Source organism: Euprymna scolopes, chromosome 9 (genome assembly GCF_053919585.1).
Source record: "Euprymna scolopes isolate OS-2025 chromosome 9, ASM5391958v1, whole genome shotgun sequence".
Taxonomy (NCBI): domain Eukaryota; kingdom Metazoa; phylum Mollusca; class Cephalopoda; order Sepiida; family Sepiolidae; genus Euprymna; species Euprymna scolopes.
Window position 1 is genome coordinate 18,509,837 of NC_136490.1, and position 17,267 is coordinate 18,527,103.

At 31.0% G+C, this 17,267-nt stretch overlaps 1 protein-coding gene across 2 annotated transcripts in view; it reads left to right on the plus strand.

The window, feature by feature from the left end:
- Nucleotides 1–14,777, plus strand: part of LOC145284445 (DNA replication factor Cdt1-like) — a 51,065-nt gene extending 36,288 nt beyond the window's left edge. For both annotated transcript variants that reach the window (XM_080133265.1, XM_080133266.1), the window contains 8 exons: nt 840–1,028; nt 3,506–3,657; nt 5,990–6,090; nt 7,539–7,721; nt 8,996–9,118; nt 10,739–10,851; nt 11,155–11,243; nt 14,322–14,777. In XM_080133265.1, the coding sequence (XP_079989391.1) occupies nt 840–1,028; nt 3,506–3,657; nt 5,990–6,090; nt 7,539–7,721; nt 8,996–9,118; nt 10,739–10,851; nt 11,155–11,243; nt 14,322–14,476 (1,105 nt within the window). In that variant the 3' untranslated portion in view covers nt 14,477–14,777. The remainder of the gene's footprint in view (nt 1–839; nt 1,029–3,505; nt 3,658–5,989; nt 6,091–7,538; nt 7,722–8,995; nt 9,119–10,738; nt 10,852–11,154; nt 11,244–14,321) is intronic.
- Nucleotides 14,778–17,267: the final 2,490 nt, after the last annotated feature.

A 17,267-nucleotide genomic window follows, 5' to 3' on the forward strand; every position in this document is an offset into this window, starting at 1 on the left:
AAATTGCCCATTCATCAATCAAATTGATTGATTGCCAACTAGTTAGTAATTAATTACGGTGGACTGAGAGGAAGCTCGCATACCTCCCTGCAGTGACTTAGTTCATAATACATTGTAGTTTACATTATACTGTGGAGAACCTACCATTGATTTTATGGAATTACTTGACTTTAATTAAAAGTCAAGTATCATGATTCGGTTGTGCTCTAACCAGAAATGTTCTCCTGTCTTATGAAAGAACCTACTGTTGATTTTATATGCCAAGCATTTCTGCTTGTGCGGTAATAAAATTTTTCAAATGCACTTTTGTTGTTGAGCTGTATAAAGGTTGGTAACTTCGGTCAAAATCGGACTTTTTTATGGGGTTTTTTGATTATCTATTTTCATCAGAGGTATTTAGATACAAAACCTATTTAAGAACACTTCTATGCACAGAAAGTACATTTGTGTTAAATTTTCTTTTAAAAATCGGCCCAACTGTTTTGGCATCTGTAGGAACAAACTCACGTGCACACACAGTGGCTTTTTTATATAAGCAGAGATGAGTTTATAAAATTGGAGGTTAGCACAGTCTGCCTTTCCATTAGCTTAAACCCATCTCTATACATGTAAATCTTCATTAATAAAATTGTTTGTCTTTTTCATGTAAATGTAATTACATTTTAATTCTTTGTGAATCAAATATTGAAACCAAAAGTGGTCTATCATAAAATCCAAACAAAATTTTTGCATCCTATTTAAACAAAAATAATTAGAAAATCCACAATGCATTTATAGATTTCAGTATTTGATTATTTTTTTATTTTTATTTTTTTCTTTTAATCTTATTTTTATGCTAGAACTCCAGCTTATGAGCGCTTCAAACATCTGATTCTACCGTTGGTTCCTTCACTGACCTTACCCCATTCTTATACTGTCTTGGAAGAATTCTTTAAATCTACGGATACAGTTGTTAGCATGATGTTCAACAGGTCCGAAGTTTGTACTCAAGCAAAAGTCACTGCTGCTGTTCAGGAGATGACCAAAAGGTTTGTTGAATTTTTTCCATCCAATTCTTTTTTTTTTTATTCTGATTCTAAAAATTGCATCAAAAGGTTTAACATTTTAATACTCTGAACAATTCTTGAAATGAGACCTTTTTTTAAAAAAAAAAGGTTTGTTGAATTTTTTTCATCCATTTTTTTTTTTTTTTTTCTGATTCTAAGAATTGCATCAAAAAGTTTAACATTTTAATACTCTGAATAATTCTTGAAATAAGGTTTTGAAGAAGTATCTATTGACTTATGTTTTGGATTCTATATGAATGAAAATCTATTAATAAAACTCTAACAAGTTCTTGTTAATTGGAATTCTTATTGAGATGAGTAATTTTTATTATTTATCCTTTTATTTATTTGCGGAGTATTATCCTCATCTTGTAGTTACAACTAAAAGATGGGAATAATAGTCCGCAGTAAATAAATGGATAAATAAGTTCTTAATATGTAACTTTGATAAATACTTGGTATGGGCAAGAATTGTATAAACAAAAAAAAACTAAAAATTATTATTTTTTGTTTACGATTAAATTTTGATTGTGTTTGACAGATAAAAGACCAAAGTTAATCTCTAAAAAAGAAATGTATATTTACATGTTAAAACATTAAGTAAAAGGTTGTGATAGACATTTAAAAAAAAATGTTAAATAAAATCACATGTTTGAATAAACCAACTTAAAATTCTGGAAAAATAATTATCAGTTTTCTGAAACTGTTTCAACAATAATTAGTAAATTAGTTTTAAGATACCAGATTAAAAAGTGTACATACTTATTTTCACTAAAAATTGTATAAATTATCCCCAAAATGTGGGTTAGTTTAAAAGAAAAATGCTAAATACAAAATGCCCACTAATTTTCACACAAGTATGGAACATGCTTATTGTCATAATTTCATTTAATTTAACTTTGTTGTTATAAAAAGTAAATGCTTATTTAATGAGAATATTGTTGCATGTACACAAGAATTTCTTTCTTATAAAGATTCATATTTAACTTTGTATAACTTTAAATCAGTAATTCTCTAAAATTATTGTTAATGTCTGTTTATGAATGTTTTTTTTTTTTGCTTAGAATTTAAAATAAAACTTGTAAAATGTTGTTCAGAACTTTTTTCATTATGACCTGCATACTGCATCAATTTTAGCTATTACATTACTTGATTTATTCTTTTTAATTTATTTTTAAAAAAATAGGCTAAAGCAATTCTTTCTTAATGATTAAATAGATTTCAAATTTGAAAAAAAAAATGATTATTAATGAAAGTTATACACTTAAATTTTATTTTTTTGATGTTACACCATACTTCAAATTAATCTTCAATCCAAAATTTTTTTTTTTTAGTGGTCCAGGACCTCAATTTTTTATTTTTTTTTATGATTACAAAAAAAATTCTGAAGTTATTGTTTACACATTAATGTATACAAGGAAAATATTAGAATATAACATTTAAAATTTCCCTGGAAACTATTATTAAAATCTAATGAAATATTTTTGCAATTATATTATTTTTTGGTGAAAATATCAAATAAGCAATTACTTCTCCAGACATTAGTTTGAGAAATAATTTTTAATTATATTGAGTCCATTAATGTGGACCTTAGGTTATTTGGGTTTTTCTTTTTTTGCCAATTTTTTTCTTAAGTTGTTGACATATAATGCTTTTTCATAAAAATAAATAAATTCATGCATTTTTTTTTTAATGCTTGAAAATATAACAGTAAAGTATTTTTTGTTTGCACAAAATAATACATTTTCACTAACAATTAAAATATGAGTTCATCAAATTTCATGATAGTTAATAGATACTGAAAATTTCATTAAAATCGGTTGATTTTTTTTTTTTTTTTTAACTAAACAGGTGTGTGTTTTTACATTTTAAGGATAAAACATTTACTTTGCATATACCTAATAAATATACATTGAATTATTTTTCTTTCTCTAACAAGGCTACCCAACATTGCCCAGAGTAAAGTGTAGTAAATTTCTATGAAAATTCCTCAGTCTTTTCCCAAATTGATCTCGCTATTTGTACTTTATCATTGTAACTTGCACCACTAATGCAATGGATACAATCGTGGATTATGTACTGAACCAGCTATGTTGCATTCAAATACTAACAGATCAATTGTGATTAACTGAGGCACTACTAATGCTCTCGAGAAAATTATGAACGCACAATTTCTCATTTTATATTGATAAAATAGGAACCTGTTCAATTAACTGTATCCTATAATTCTTTATAATAGTTTTAGGTATAATCAATACTTTTTTTTTTTAAAGGGGTAAATTGACGTTCTAAAAAACCAATGGAATTGTGCCAAAGATGTTTACTGCAACATTAGTGTCTTGTGATTATGAAGGATACTTCTGCTAGAATGAAACGCATGATAAACGAAAACATGATAATTATGATTCTTATTTCTTGGTTTTATAACTACAAATTTAAAAGAACACTTTTTTCTTCAGAAATTATAAACCGACGGTCCTTGGCCAAATCAAGACAGTCTACCCAGGTGCCTATGAATTCAAACAAGAAAAGGGTCTTCCGAAATCTGGATATAAATACCAAGGTTATCAATTGACTCTTACACCAATGTTTGATGCTATTAATTCAAAAGGTAAAAAAAAAAAAATAAAAAAATTTTAAACACTTGAATTTCTTCCTATTTTTCTGTAACTAAATATTAGTGTTGGGATGATAAATCAGAAAAAATCGTAACTTGTTGGAGTATCAAAATCAGAAAAAAGTGTGCACATTTTCCGATGTCCCAAAACAATTCTTTTTATTACTCTTATATTTTTTATTATTTTTTTGAAAACTCCATTTTCTATAAATGATGAAATGATAAACTGATTTTTTTTGATTAAAACTGAAATCTAAAGATAACACCCACGAGTGTATTTTTACACTTGCAAAAATGTATGCGTGTGTTTTCTTCAAACAGATGAGGTCTTGCACCATTGCTAAATTTGGCATAGGTAAATAGTGCTTTCTATAGAAATTGGTAGCCAGTAGAGATTGGTATTAAAGTATACGAGTAACACATGAATTTCTTTAGTAAACGATGTTTAGAATCTTTGACCATACACCAACTGTGGTTGTCAACTTGTCTACGTCTGATTTTGCTGTTCAATTCCTACATCGATCAGTGTCAATCATGTGGTTGCTCACTGCTGTACCGTAAGCTGGAGTGACTCTGGCCACCCAGGCTGACTTTGAGCCATTAATAAAAATAATAATGTGTAAATAATATATGATCTCTGAATTTGAAACATAATTTCCAGGTCCTACACAATTTTATAATTTTACAGACAAAATATGGTGCAACAACAAATATTTACTACAGTATTATTTACGTTTTTTTTTTTTTGTTTTTTGTTTTTTTTCCTTAATGGCTCAAAGTTAGTTCAGCTTACAGTAACAAAAAAAGATCCTCTCTACAAACAAAAACATGAATTTAAAACAATTCTCAATGCTTTATTCGTAGTTACACTGATACTTCGCTATTGAACGACAGACTTGCAATCGGAGCCATAAGTTTTGACCAAATCAAAAAATAAGCTGAATTGGACACGAGCATCAGCTTGGGATCCAAAGGCCCATCTGTCTCTGAGAGCTACAGAATCCCAACTAACTCCCTCTGCTGGAATATATATATATATATATATATATATATATCTCCCTTTGATCACTGGAAAACTATTTAAGATTATCAGCTGTTTATCTACGGACATAAAAAATAACCAACCATTAGAATCACCATCAGGTATGACTTACTTTATGGAAAATATAAAGTGGATTATAATCACATGATGGAATCTTTTATCCAAGAACACATTTCTATTAAAGAAATCAGCAGTTTATTGGATGATCTCTTGTCGAAATATTTCCCTCGTTGCAGGCTCACTGTCAGCAGCCATTGCAACTATGCACCCACTAAACATGCAGTGTTGTGCATGTTTACATTGTAAGTCAAGTGGGAATGAATGAAAAGTTAATATGATTTCACTTCAAATATTTTCTTTTGAAAATTTTGTAAGAAAAATGTAATCAAACTCAAAATATACAAAGTAAAAATCAGCAACAAATATAATCCTTTCAGTCTCCTATTTTTTGTTAGGCTGGGAGAATTATAATTGTGAAAAATTACAAATTATGTTAAAGCAAAATAAATTGTTTGAGGCTAGTAAAATATCCAACACAACTGATAATTTTTATCCATTTATTTCTTATTTGTTTCAATTTGTGTTTTGAAACAAATCTGACGTCAATTATTTTCTTGCCATATTTTTAGCTCTTATAGTTTTAATAGGTCATGGCATCCGCTGTATTTATTGAGAAGTTATTTTCTGTATATGTAATAATTACATTGACATCGATTCCTGTTAGATCACCGAACTTAAGCAACGGTGAGCCTGGTCAGTACTAAAATGAGTAACCGTTTGGGAATTCTAGGTGCTGTATGTGCTCTCTGCTTATCCCTACATTTTTTCTAGTTGTCTAGCACTTCTTGCCACTGGACTCAAGCGGTGCCAATTCAGGAGAGGTGTGTTTGGGGTTGCGCGACCCTTGACTCTTAATTACAGAGGGTATCTATTGTCTTTCAACACTGAACGGAGGCAATGATAACTATTTTTATTCATGCAATATTCTGTTTAAAAGTGATTAAGATTTGATATTTCAAAAGAAGACAAATTCTAAAATGGATTTATTACATTTAAAAAAAAAAATAAATAAATAAAATTGTGACAATTTATGAAATCTCTTAATACAATTCATAATCGACCAAAATGATGTTTGAACATCAAAATATTTTTCTAATTATTTTTGATTATTTTATACAAAATTTAATTTTTCAATTTATTGCTCTATTTTAATGGCTACCAATATTAAAAATAAAAGCTTTGCTAATCCAATGTTGGTCTTTTTTTTTTTTTCTTTTTTTTAAGATGCTGGTGAAGGAAAGACCAAGTTTACTTCTTCAGACATTCTACGCAGACAAAAGATTTTCCATAGCAATTTGGTTAATCTTGTCAAGAAAAAACACAAGGTTAGTTTGTAGGAAAAAAAAGGGTGTTTATTTAGACTTTCACATTAAAAAAAAAATAAATAAATATAGAGAAATCTTTATGATGTATGTACTCATCACGAAACCAGTGTCATATTCCCAAAATCATGTAAACTGATAAAGTAATTTTATTAAGAAAAACAAATTTTGTGAATTTTAACGATTAAAAATTATTTTAAATATGAACAAAATTTCTTTAGTTGAATGCAGTTGTCCTTGAATTTAAATTTAAAACAATGTGGCCGCTCTCTGCCTCCTCCTTGCTTCTTCCTAAAATTTGATTTTCTTAATTTAAAAAAATATAATCAATTTACATAATTTTTGGAATATGACCGGTTTGTTCTGTGACGAATGCATACATCGAAGATTTTTCTGTGTTTTTATTTTTTAGATAATTTTAATTCTATATATACACTAAAAAGTTTTAAATATTCAATTTTTTATAAACAAACTTGTAAGCATTGAGTGCAAGAATTGCTCTGGAATTATGGGTAGGTTGGGAGATTATAACCAGTTTGTAAAGACAATGAAAATGGATAAGAATTCTAATCTATAGAAAATAAACTTGGATGAGGAGTCTATTGAAATTGGTCATCGGTTTTGTGATTTTGATGATTCCTTTATTCCTCTTGTTCTCTACATACTTAACTTAGCCCATCAGATATTCTGATGGGCTAAGTTTCTCAAAAAACATTTCTTTTTATAAACAAGTATGTGAAAAGGACATTACCAAAAATGAAGTAATTATTATTTCACTTCTCTAGATTTCCCAGTAGACATTTGAAGTTAATGCTAATTGGCCTCCACTGATCCTGATTTTTAAACGATTCAATTAAATTATCTACTTAATTCTTTTTTATTTTCTTATACAAAAGTATAATAAAAGATTGTTCATCTCATATTTTTTTCTTTTTTTTCTCATTTCCATCAACAATCGATTTTAACACATTAGATTTCTAATCACTTCTAACCTGCCATATAATGATCAGTTTGTATCGTAATTCTGTTTTCCAAAATAAATGCTTGTCTGATTTTTTTGATTTTTTTATTTATTTATTTTTTTGTCAAAGTACAAAAATGGAGATTCTAAATGTCGAATTTACACAAGTCTCGTAAAAAAAATGTTTTTTTTTTTTTCCCAGCTAGAATTCAGGCACTAGAGTCTGATTGGACTAAAAAAAGATATTGTTCTACTTTCTAAAAATGTTTTTCTAATTCAATCGAACTCTAGTACCTGAATTTTTAGCTGGGGAAAAGCTTTTCCGATTTGCTCTATCTTTTAACATTTTTACAAATTTAAAATCTCCATTTTTGTCATTGGACAAAAAAGTTTGTTCCCAATGTTCAACGTTGGCAAATCTTGACTCGTCTCAAAGTTGAATTTTCAGATTCCATATTTCATTTTCATGTCTGTTTTTATAATGTTTCAGGTTTTCTTAAAAAAACTCAACCTTTCCATTCCTGAAGAAAAATTAACTCGTTGGCATCCAAGATTTCGATTAGATGAAGTTCCTGACATTGAACCTTCTGCATTACCAGAGCCTCCAAATGTGAAAGTTTATCAAACGGCCAAAGATGTTTTAGAAGATACCAAAAAACGGTTCCATCCAAAGGTTTGCATCGATTTATTTATTTTATTTTTAAAACATTTTTACACTGGTTCATTAACGAATTTGAAATTTAGTTTAAGGAGTGCACTTACTACCGTTGGTGTCATGCACATCATCATCATCATCATCACACTGATGCACAGTATCATATCATTTTTTTATGCTAGGTCATAGCTCCCTCCCTCCAAAAAAAAAAAAATAATAAATAAATAATCTTTATGACGTATATGTGATGCAAGTTGAACTCTTATAAAGATCATTAAGTTTTTGTTTTGTTTCTTTTTCTTAACAAAACAGATTAGACCCCTAATAATTAACTCTCATTTGTCCGTTTGTTTGGTTACACTTTTCTTAATAACTACGCCTTGGATTATTTATTTATTTATTTTTTTTTTTTTTTTTTTTTTTTTTTTGCACAAACATTAATCATGGTGAAAGTAAATTTTTGCCAGAACGGATTTCCCTGGATAAACAACAACAATCCCGGCTTCATTATAAAATTGCCTCCCAAATCATTCATCTATTCACACTTTTCGCGATAACTATGCCTTGGATTTAAAAAAAAAAAATTCTGGCACAAACATTAGCTATGGTGAAAGTAAATTTTTCATTCGTGGAAGAGGACCATGCATGCACGGCGTGTTGATTTCAATGTCCCCCTCTACCTGCCCATGTTAAGAATGGCTTTCTAAGAATCTTGTACAAGTTGGAATTATTTAGAATAATCTGGAAATGGATGTTGACTTACCTTATCCTTTCCATAAAAAGATTTGTCTTTGCCTGATGTGTAATTTGAAAATTAATATTGAAATCCTGGGTCACTGGTGAAGATTGACATCACAACTTATAAAAAAAATAGAACAATTGGTTGCTGTACTGTAATGGGCAAATTCATCTTAAAAAAAAATGAGCTAACAAATTATCTGTTTTCTTATTGGATAAAAAGAATTAATTGAGCTTATTTAATGTCTAAAATCTGTTGACAGAGGAGTTAAAGATAAGAGTAAAGTGGGAAGGTCTCTTGTGATCCGTGAGCTGCAGTATTTTTAACTGAGGCAACAAGTCTAATATTAATTTCATTGATCCAGTGAAATTGAGCCCATTGAAATTAGGCTATGTTCTTCTCTAGTAGCTTCAAACCTTTTTCAACTTCCTTATACAAAAAATAGCTTTACCCTTATAACTCTTCAATTGTTGTTCAAATTTGTAGGCATGTGGAAATAATTAGACACAATAATTAATTTTTTTTATTATTTATTTATTTTTTTTTTTTTAAGGTAAAGACAGCTCTCGAAAACGTATCTGCTTCTACTGAGAAAACACCAGTAATTTCTGCAGCAGCAGCATCAAATTTCTGTAAAGAGGATCTCAAAGGTATTCCTCAAGGACTCCTGGAAAGAGTAAGTTTTTGTTGTTGTTTCTCTCCCCCTTGCCCAGTTTTATTTGTATTTTATTGTATTTTATGTTAAATTATTTTTCTATTTTAAATAAATTTGTTGCTACTTCTAAAGCAATCAAAACATATTGGTGATAAGTGATTTTGATATTAAATAAGTCTGAAAGTGCTGCACAACAGATGGAAAGTATTTATATTATGTAGCTTCTTCAAACTACTGTTACCATCTTTGTACATTTCAGTTGATGTAACCTCTGACCCTTTTCAGATGTATCTTGTTGAACGGGGGAGGGGTCTGCACAGAATTTCAAATAGAACCCTTTATTTAATCTTCAGGAGTAGCATGCTATCGTTCTGTCAGCCATGACTGGGTAGAAGTTCTATATAAGTGGATAAAATAAAGGTTTCTGTTTGAAATTCCGTACAGATTCCAAAGTTTGACAAGATACATCCAAAGAAAGTTGGAGACTAAAAGATTGTGTAAACATTCAAAGTGAGAACAGTAGTCCAAATAATCGATCCTCATCTCCAGAATTCACAACCGGCAACTAAACTTGTAGGATGTTTTAATACCTTATTAAAATATTTTTTTTTTCTTTGATTGTTTATGTTCAGGATAAAACCTTAGTCCTCTGTGTTTACTCTTGAAGAATTTAACTTGAATAAAGGAATGTTTTATGAATTATGTAATCTTTCATTCAAAATGTTAATAAAGGATTTGTATTTTGGTCCCCGTCTATTTTTCGAGTAGTCTTTTGATTTTTATCTCAAAAAACTACTATATCTGAAATTAAGCACAAAATGATTAAGGGTTGTTTTTTTTTGGTTTTTTTCCTCGGTTTGGTGGTGGTGGGGGTCTTATTTTTATGCCACTTTTTAAAAACTTGCTTAAAATCCACCAAATCAATAGAAGTTTTATTTCCATGATGACAATAAAAACTGTCCCCACCCTCACCTCCAAATTGGCAAAATGCATAGGGACTTGAAGGGTAAGTTGGCTCTAATCCTAAAAGGAGATTTCCTGGACACATATGCTCTATTAATGGAGCTTTTGCAATGTGATTATACTAGATTACAACACTCTGGAGTGAATAGACTCAAGGGCAAAATTTCCTCAGTCGTCACCTACAAATCTCGAATAAGTTATATAGCAACTGTTATATGACAGTGAATGGTGTGCTCTCGCCCAATGACAGCATAATGAAGAAATCTGACCAAACCAATACGTTAGGTCAGAAGTTTTGTCAAAAGTAGTACATTTACCAAGCGTAGATATCCTAAAGACTAACCAGTTATACTGGTGTGGTTATATGGGACAATCATCGTCCTGATTCTACTTTTAAAAAAAAAAATTAAAATAAGTGTTGTTGCAGAAGCATGTCTTTAATTGCAAAATGATTGAGCAGTCATGAAAGTGATTAGCTAGGACTGTACAGAATTAAATGTGGAATCAGTTGATCTGCTGAACGATAAGTATTAGAATGAGTGAATGCAGACAAGGAAAAATTAGTGACATTAAATAGAGAAAAATCCAGCTGATGGTTATTTACATTTATTCAAGTAATGATTGCAGGGGAAGATAACTCTTGTTTTAGGTGTTCATACGTTTTCTTTATCTCATCAGATTCGAGCTAAGGAAGCACAACGCCTTGAAGAAGCTATAACATTAAGTCCAATGAATGACCAAAAGAAGAAAATGTTGGACCGCCTTCCAGAAATTTCTCGTATTCTTAGAAAGTATCCTTTTTAGCAGTTGAAGAGAAGGAAATTAACCTTCATTTTTTTTTTTTTTTTTTTTTTTTTTTTTTTTTTTTTAACCATTTCTTTCCAGATGGATTATTTTTGATGAAAAAGAAAAATCTTGGGTGCTTGTCCATAAAAATGCACAGATGAAAATTGCAGTTGAAATTTAATTTTCAAATTTCCCTGCAATAAGAAGAAAAATTCTATCATATACATTTTTGCCACTTCAGTTTGGCTTTTTTTTTTTTTTTTTTTTTTTTTTTTTTAATACTAAAACTTCCTTAACTGTTTTCTTAGTTATTTTGTGACTGAAAAGAAACCGGCTTTGCTTTTTGAGCAACTTCTTGAAAGGATCAGTGAGAGTTACAAAACACCCATTTCAAAAAGTTAGTTTGAATATGATGGTTGACAAAATATTGTTTTATGTTGCTAAAACAGATTTCTTATGTGTTAAAACATATCAATTTATTGAAACCACATAAAAAAATATTTTTAATTAACATTGTTAAGTTTATATATAGTATTTCTTAATTGGAATTCATTTTTTAAATTACTATTGTTAAGCTTGTCCCAATTGGATCAGTTGTTTTCTGACATCAATTAAAACAGTTAGATGTGTAGTGGGGGATGAGGTAATCATACCATGTATATGACTGGTATATCCTTTGATTTATCTAGACAACCTTGTGATAAAGGCTGTCTATCTTTGTAATGTGTACACTTCATCTTAATAAAAGGATCTATTATAACATCACAATGTATTATGAAATCCTAATGTTAAAGTATTTGTTAGTGCAGACAATAATACAAACATATCACTAGGTTGTTGATTTTATTCCATATCGAAAGGCATACTATCCTAAGTCCAGCGAAAAAGATCTCTTCAACAAAATAGAACCATCCAAAAATAAACTTATTCAAAATATAAACCAACCTCACAAACTTTGTACACACAATAACACACAAAAACCATAGAACTAGAACAACTAAAGCAAGAACATAACTGATACTGAGTGAAATAAACCATAACAAACAATATATTACCATCCAGCAGTACTATATAAAACAACCAACTCTCTTAATAAACTGAAAGTATTAGAACTTGCATTTTTGGTCCCCCAATTTCGGAGAGGGATTTATGTTTTCAGTGGCTTCCGTGTGTCTGTTAGTCCGGACTATTGCCGGATAACTGTCCATTAGTTTTTCCTGAAATTTTGCCACAAATTCTATTTCATTAAATAGATGTGCACAGTAAAAAAAAAAATTTTTTTTTTTTTTTTTTTTTTTTTTTTTTTTTACAAAAATTCCCGTTGCACCCCCAGGGGCTCAAAAGAGGTCAAAAATGTCCCAAAATGACTCTTTTTGCCCTATAGCATTTGCTCCATCTATTAGATTTTCCTGAAACTTGGCCAAAATGTGGAAGCCATTGTTCTTAATATAAATTCAGTATAGGTGACCTTGGCAAAATTCTGGTTCACATCTCTCTGGGACTAGGTCTAAAAAGACTTGCTTTTTTTTTTTTTTCTTTTGGAGCTGTTTTGTTCATATTACTCAAGAACTTGATATGTATATCTCTATAGGAGTTTTCCATGATGCTGAATTGAAATATACATGTCTTAATGCATGAAACTGCATAATTTGTCCATTTTCACTGGGATTTGGCATTCCCAGGAGCTCAAAAGGGGGTTATAAATGCCCTAAAATTGCAAAAAATAGCACTTTTTACCCCATAACTTTTGCCACATCAATTAGATTTTTCTGAAACTTGATGAAAATGTGAAGGCAATGTTCGCACTTCACACTTCTCAGATTCATTTCTTCACTATTTTTTGTGGCGTCATTTCATATGCAGCACAAGAGGGAGGCCAGGCATGTGTGGTTTGTTTGGTCTTATAAATCCAAGTTTTCTGTTTTTATCTGGTCTTCAATCATCAGGTCTGTACCGAATCTTTGAGATGAGTAATTAGTAAATTTATTTATTTATTTGCATCCAACCTTGATCCTCCTTCAAGCCTCGTGGTGCAGTGGATAAAGGTGTTGAATCTCTATGGTTCCACATGAGCATTGTCTGAAGATAGCGGTTTCAAGTCTATCCAAAGCTGGCCAGAGGATTTGGCCAAAATGTGGTGATACAACAACTTTGTAAGGCAGTAATTACTAAGGATACTGTTGAAGGAGGAATAGTTGGCCGAAACGTTGTGGAACAATTAGGAAGATGAGGATAACAGTCCACAAATAAATATACAAATTACTCATCTCGATGAATTCTAATAAAATAAGAAAAAGTAGGGTTTTAATATCAGTATCATATGATCAGCGAGTAAGTTAGATGGTGCACAAGTAATCAGCAAATTATAGCTAGTTACCACCTGAAGTGGTCGTCTCATGGGCAAACACAATTTATGATTTATAATCATTTGATTGGGTATACTACGTAACATTTGATTGCATTCAACCTGTTAACCGATGCTGTAATGTGAACATTTTTCCAAGTCTGCAAGTTTGTTCAATCTAATACAATGTCCTCCTCTCCTACAGCTTGGACTGCTGGGAGAGAAAAACTTGGAAACTGAATAACAATAAAAACAAAAGGATTAACTGATTCATTGAACTCCAGACCAATATCACCATGACAATTATTTAACTTTGAGTGGCCAGATATAGTGATAGAAAATGCAAATGTGGCCAGTGTCTGGTGGTAAACTTAAATCTGACACATCCAGTTTAAAGTATTTGGGAAGGCACTGGTTGTTGAGGCATATGGGTAAGATAAATTGGCATTGAATGGATCAAATGCGGATGGATCGTCAATCTGTGGAGATCTTGAACTTGAGACAGGTTTGACTGCGAGAGATGTGACACAGATACAGAGCTATCCAGTGTAGCAGCTAGTCTTGAGAACTTATGCCAGAAGGAACTGTTAAAGATGTCAAATACCATCCATTATGACAATATAATCTCTACAGTTATCTACCTTAAAAAGGGAACTGTTAAAACTGACATGATATGAAAGAAAAAAGCATGATAATTTAAACAGCTGTGAGAGAGAACTAAATAGCAAGGTTTTATGATATATAAATAAACACATTTCAACTGGACTCATGAAAAGATTTTTTAAAATAAAAATCTAAACAAAGTGCAAGAGATGCAAACAATTAGGATTTTCTATATCAACAACAAAAACACCCCCAAAAAGCCTTGTATACAATCGGTTTTCTATGTATGCTAATTCCCTGCTATCAACTATGCTCTAATCCTAACACTATTAGAAAGAAAACTATGGCACAGGCATGTGGAGTAAGGCCATTAATCGGGAGGCCCTGGCTTAGTTATAAATTTTAGAAATTTATTTTTTATTTTTTCACTTCATGTTTAGACAAGTTACTTTTCAATCTCCTAAATTCAATTTTTAAAAAAAAAAATTTATTTATTTTTATTTTATTTATTTTTTTTTTTTTTTACAGCTGATGCTGAAAATCACATGAAACTATTATTGGAAGTTGCTCCCAATTGGATCACAGTTGCCAGCACAATAAAAGGCAAATATCTCAAACTGGATAAAACTGTTAAATTGCAGTACATCCATGAAAAGATTAACCAATACAAAAAGAAACTTTGATTTTAAAAAAAAAAAAAAAAAAAAAATTCTTATCTCATTGAAACTTGAAAAATTATTTTAATTTGTGGTTGACTACATTCCTTTTTTAAAATCAATACCTTCTTTTAATACTTTAGAGAAAATGTCCTTTACAAATTCTAAACCTAAAATTCTCAAAGGGAATCAAGTCATTTCTATGAAAAATCGTGTTTTAAAATGATTTTCAAGTCACTGAATTTTTTTGAGGGGAGACTGCCTCTTCATAAATGCATATTAGTTTGTACAGTTGGTATTTTTGATAAATAAACCTTTTATCCTTTTTCTTCATCTTGTTCTTCAGCCATTCTGGAAATTTCAAACTGAAAGATTCATTTTATCCACTCAAAAAGATGGCTGCTTTTCACATGCAGAGAAAAATGTGTGAAAGCAAATAGATTATCATTTATGCTTGTTACTTTGAAAAGGCTTTAAAATTACAAGTGAACAATTATTAAAATCTTGTTCATTCGATAGAATCAAGTCTTTTTCAAAATCACAAAAAATATTAACTGTTTTTCAATTAATTTTCACCTCATTATTTCAAATGGTAACAATTTCTCTTCATACATGTACAGAATGATTTTTTTTATTTTTTATTTTTTTTTATTTTGAAAGCAATATAAGATTATAAAGTATTGCTATTAGGATGTGAATAGTTATATTTGAAGTTTTCTTTTTTGAGGACAAAGGTACAAGTTTATGTGGACACAACATTAACCATCTTAGGTATGCAGACAACACTGTATTAATAACAGAATCGGAAGAGATTCTCCAACACCTGCTGGATACTGTGGTGGAAGCAAGTGAAAGTAAAGAACTTGCTTTAAAGATTTCAAACGGTAAGCGTGACAGCATCCAAGAACACTCAAGCTCTAACATGCAATCTACAATGTCAAAATGTACCAGTTAAACAAGTTGATAAATTCAAATATGTGGGATACTGGATCACATCTGATGGAAGGTGCACAAATGAAATAGTAAGTCACATAGCCAAGGTCAGTCATCTTCAAGGGATTGTCAATCATTACCAACAGAAACATTAAAACAGACACCAAATTCAGAATACTTCGAATGTATGTATGGTCTGTTCTATTATACGGTTTTGAGTGCTGGACAATCACCAACATCACGAAGAAGAGACGAGAGGCAACTGAAACTTTGTTCCTGGGGAGAATTTTGAAGATATCTTGGACAGGAAAAGTAAACAAACCAGGAGTTATTAGAAACAGCAAAAAGACAAATGAGATTTGTGGGCCATGTCTACAGAAAAATCTGAATAGAACAGATTAGTTTGATGGGAAAGATTGTGGGTAGAAGAAGCAGAGAATGACAGTGAGAAACATACGTTTACACTCTGAATACATGGGCAACATAAAAAATGATGAGCAACAATGAATTTATGAATGCCTCAAGAGAGATAGATGGAAAGCCATAGCCATCAATGCCTGTACCAGGCAGGACACCATTTAATGAATGGCACCAGGTAGATATTGTGTCAGTTACTTTCTATTTTCAATTTATGGATTAAAACACTTAAATAAAATAAAAATAAAAAAAAATATCCACAAGATTAGCTGAGTCTGTACTTAGATTTTTTTTTTTTTTTTTTTTTTTTCACTGAGTAAAGACAATTCTACCCCCCCCCCCATTATCTGCAAAAATAACCTTACTGACATGCAATATGGTTTCCGTTCTGCTAGATCTACAGATGTGCTAACCGTTATCTCAGAATTAGTTTAGCTCTTGACTGAGACATCCTTTCTAGGGCAATTGCGCTTGGCATATCAAAGGCCTTTGATAGGGTGTGGCATAAAAGTCTACTTCGTAATATGTCTAACTACGGTATAGCTGGAAGTGTTTTATCAATTATTAAATCATTTGTCGGATAGGTTCATAAGAGTAATGGTTGATGGGCAGAAATTGGAAGCTCACAGTAATAATGCTGAAGTCCCTCAAGGGTCTGTCCACATCAATGATCTTTCAAATAATATCCTAAGATCATGTCATTTATGCTGACAACATCTATGGCAACACATCAAAGACCGTAAATGACCATGTTCTCTGTGACTATCCTCTGATCTTGAGTACATGGTACAAGGGGGAAGTGGTGGCTGGTTACGTTTAATGCATCTAAAACCAAGCTCCTATCTTTACATCACTGATCCCCATCTGGCATCAATTGAAATGAATGGCGCTCATCTTGGGGAGGCTCCATGTTTTGACAAGCTTCTCGGCTTGACCTTTACTCCTGATCTGAAATGGAACACATACATCAAATCTCTTGCCAAGGTCGCTGAAAAAATGGTAAGATCCTTCTATCGCTCCAGTAGATATCTCACTCCTGATGCAGTTCTCTACCTATGTAACAGCCAGGTATGTCCAATGATGGAGTACTGTTGCCACATCTGGGCAAGTGCTGCTAGAAGCAGCTTATCCTACCTTGACAGAGTACAAAATTCGTAGCTTAGTGGGAGATGCCGTTGTCTCTTCCTTGCAACCTCTTTCCCACAGAAGACATTGCGAGACTGTCTCTGCTTTATTGCTATTTTCATGGCAAGTGCTCGTCTGAGCTCCAATCTATGCCCCCCCCTCACCAAACTTTCACGAAAAACACTCGTCTAGCCAAAACCACAATCAATAATTTCCCCCCACTCTTTATCTGTGTCTAAACCTAAATGTAAATTCCATGAACAAAGTTTCTTTCTTAGAACTGCACACCTGTGGAACTCTCTTCCGTTTGCCTGCTTTCCAGCTGACTACAATTTGATTGTCT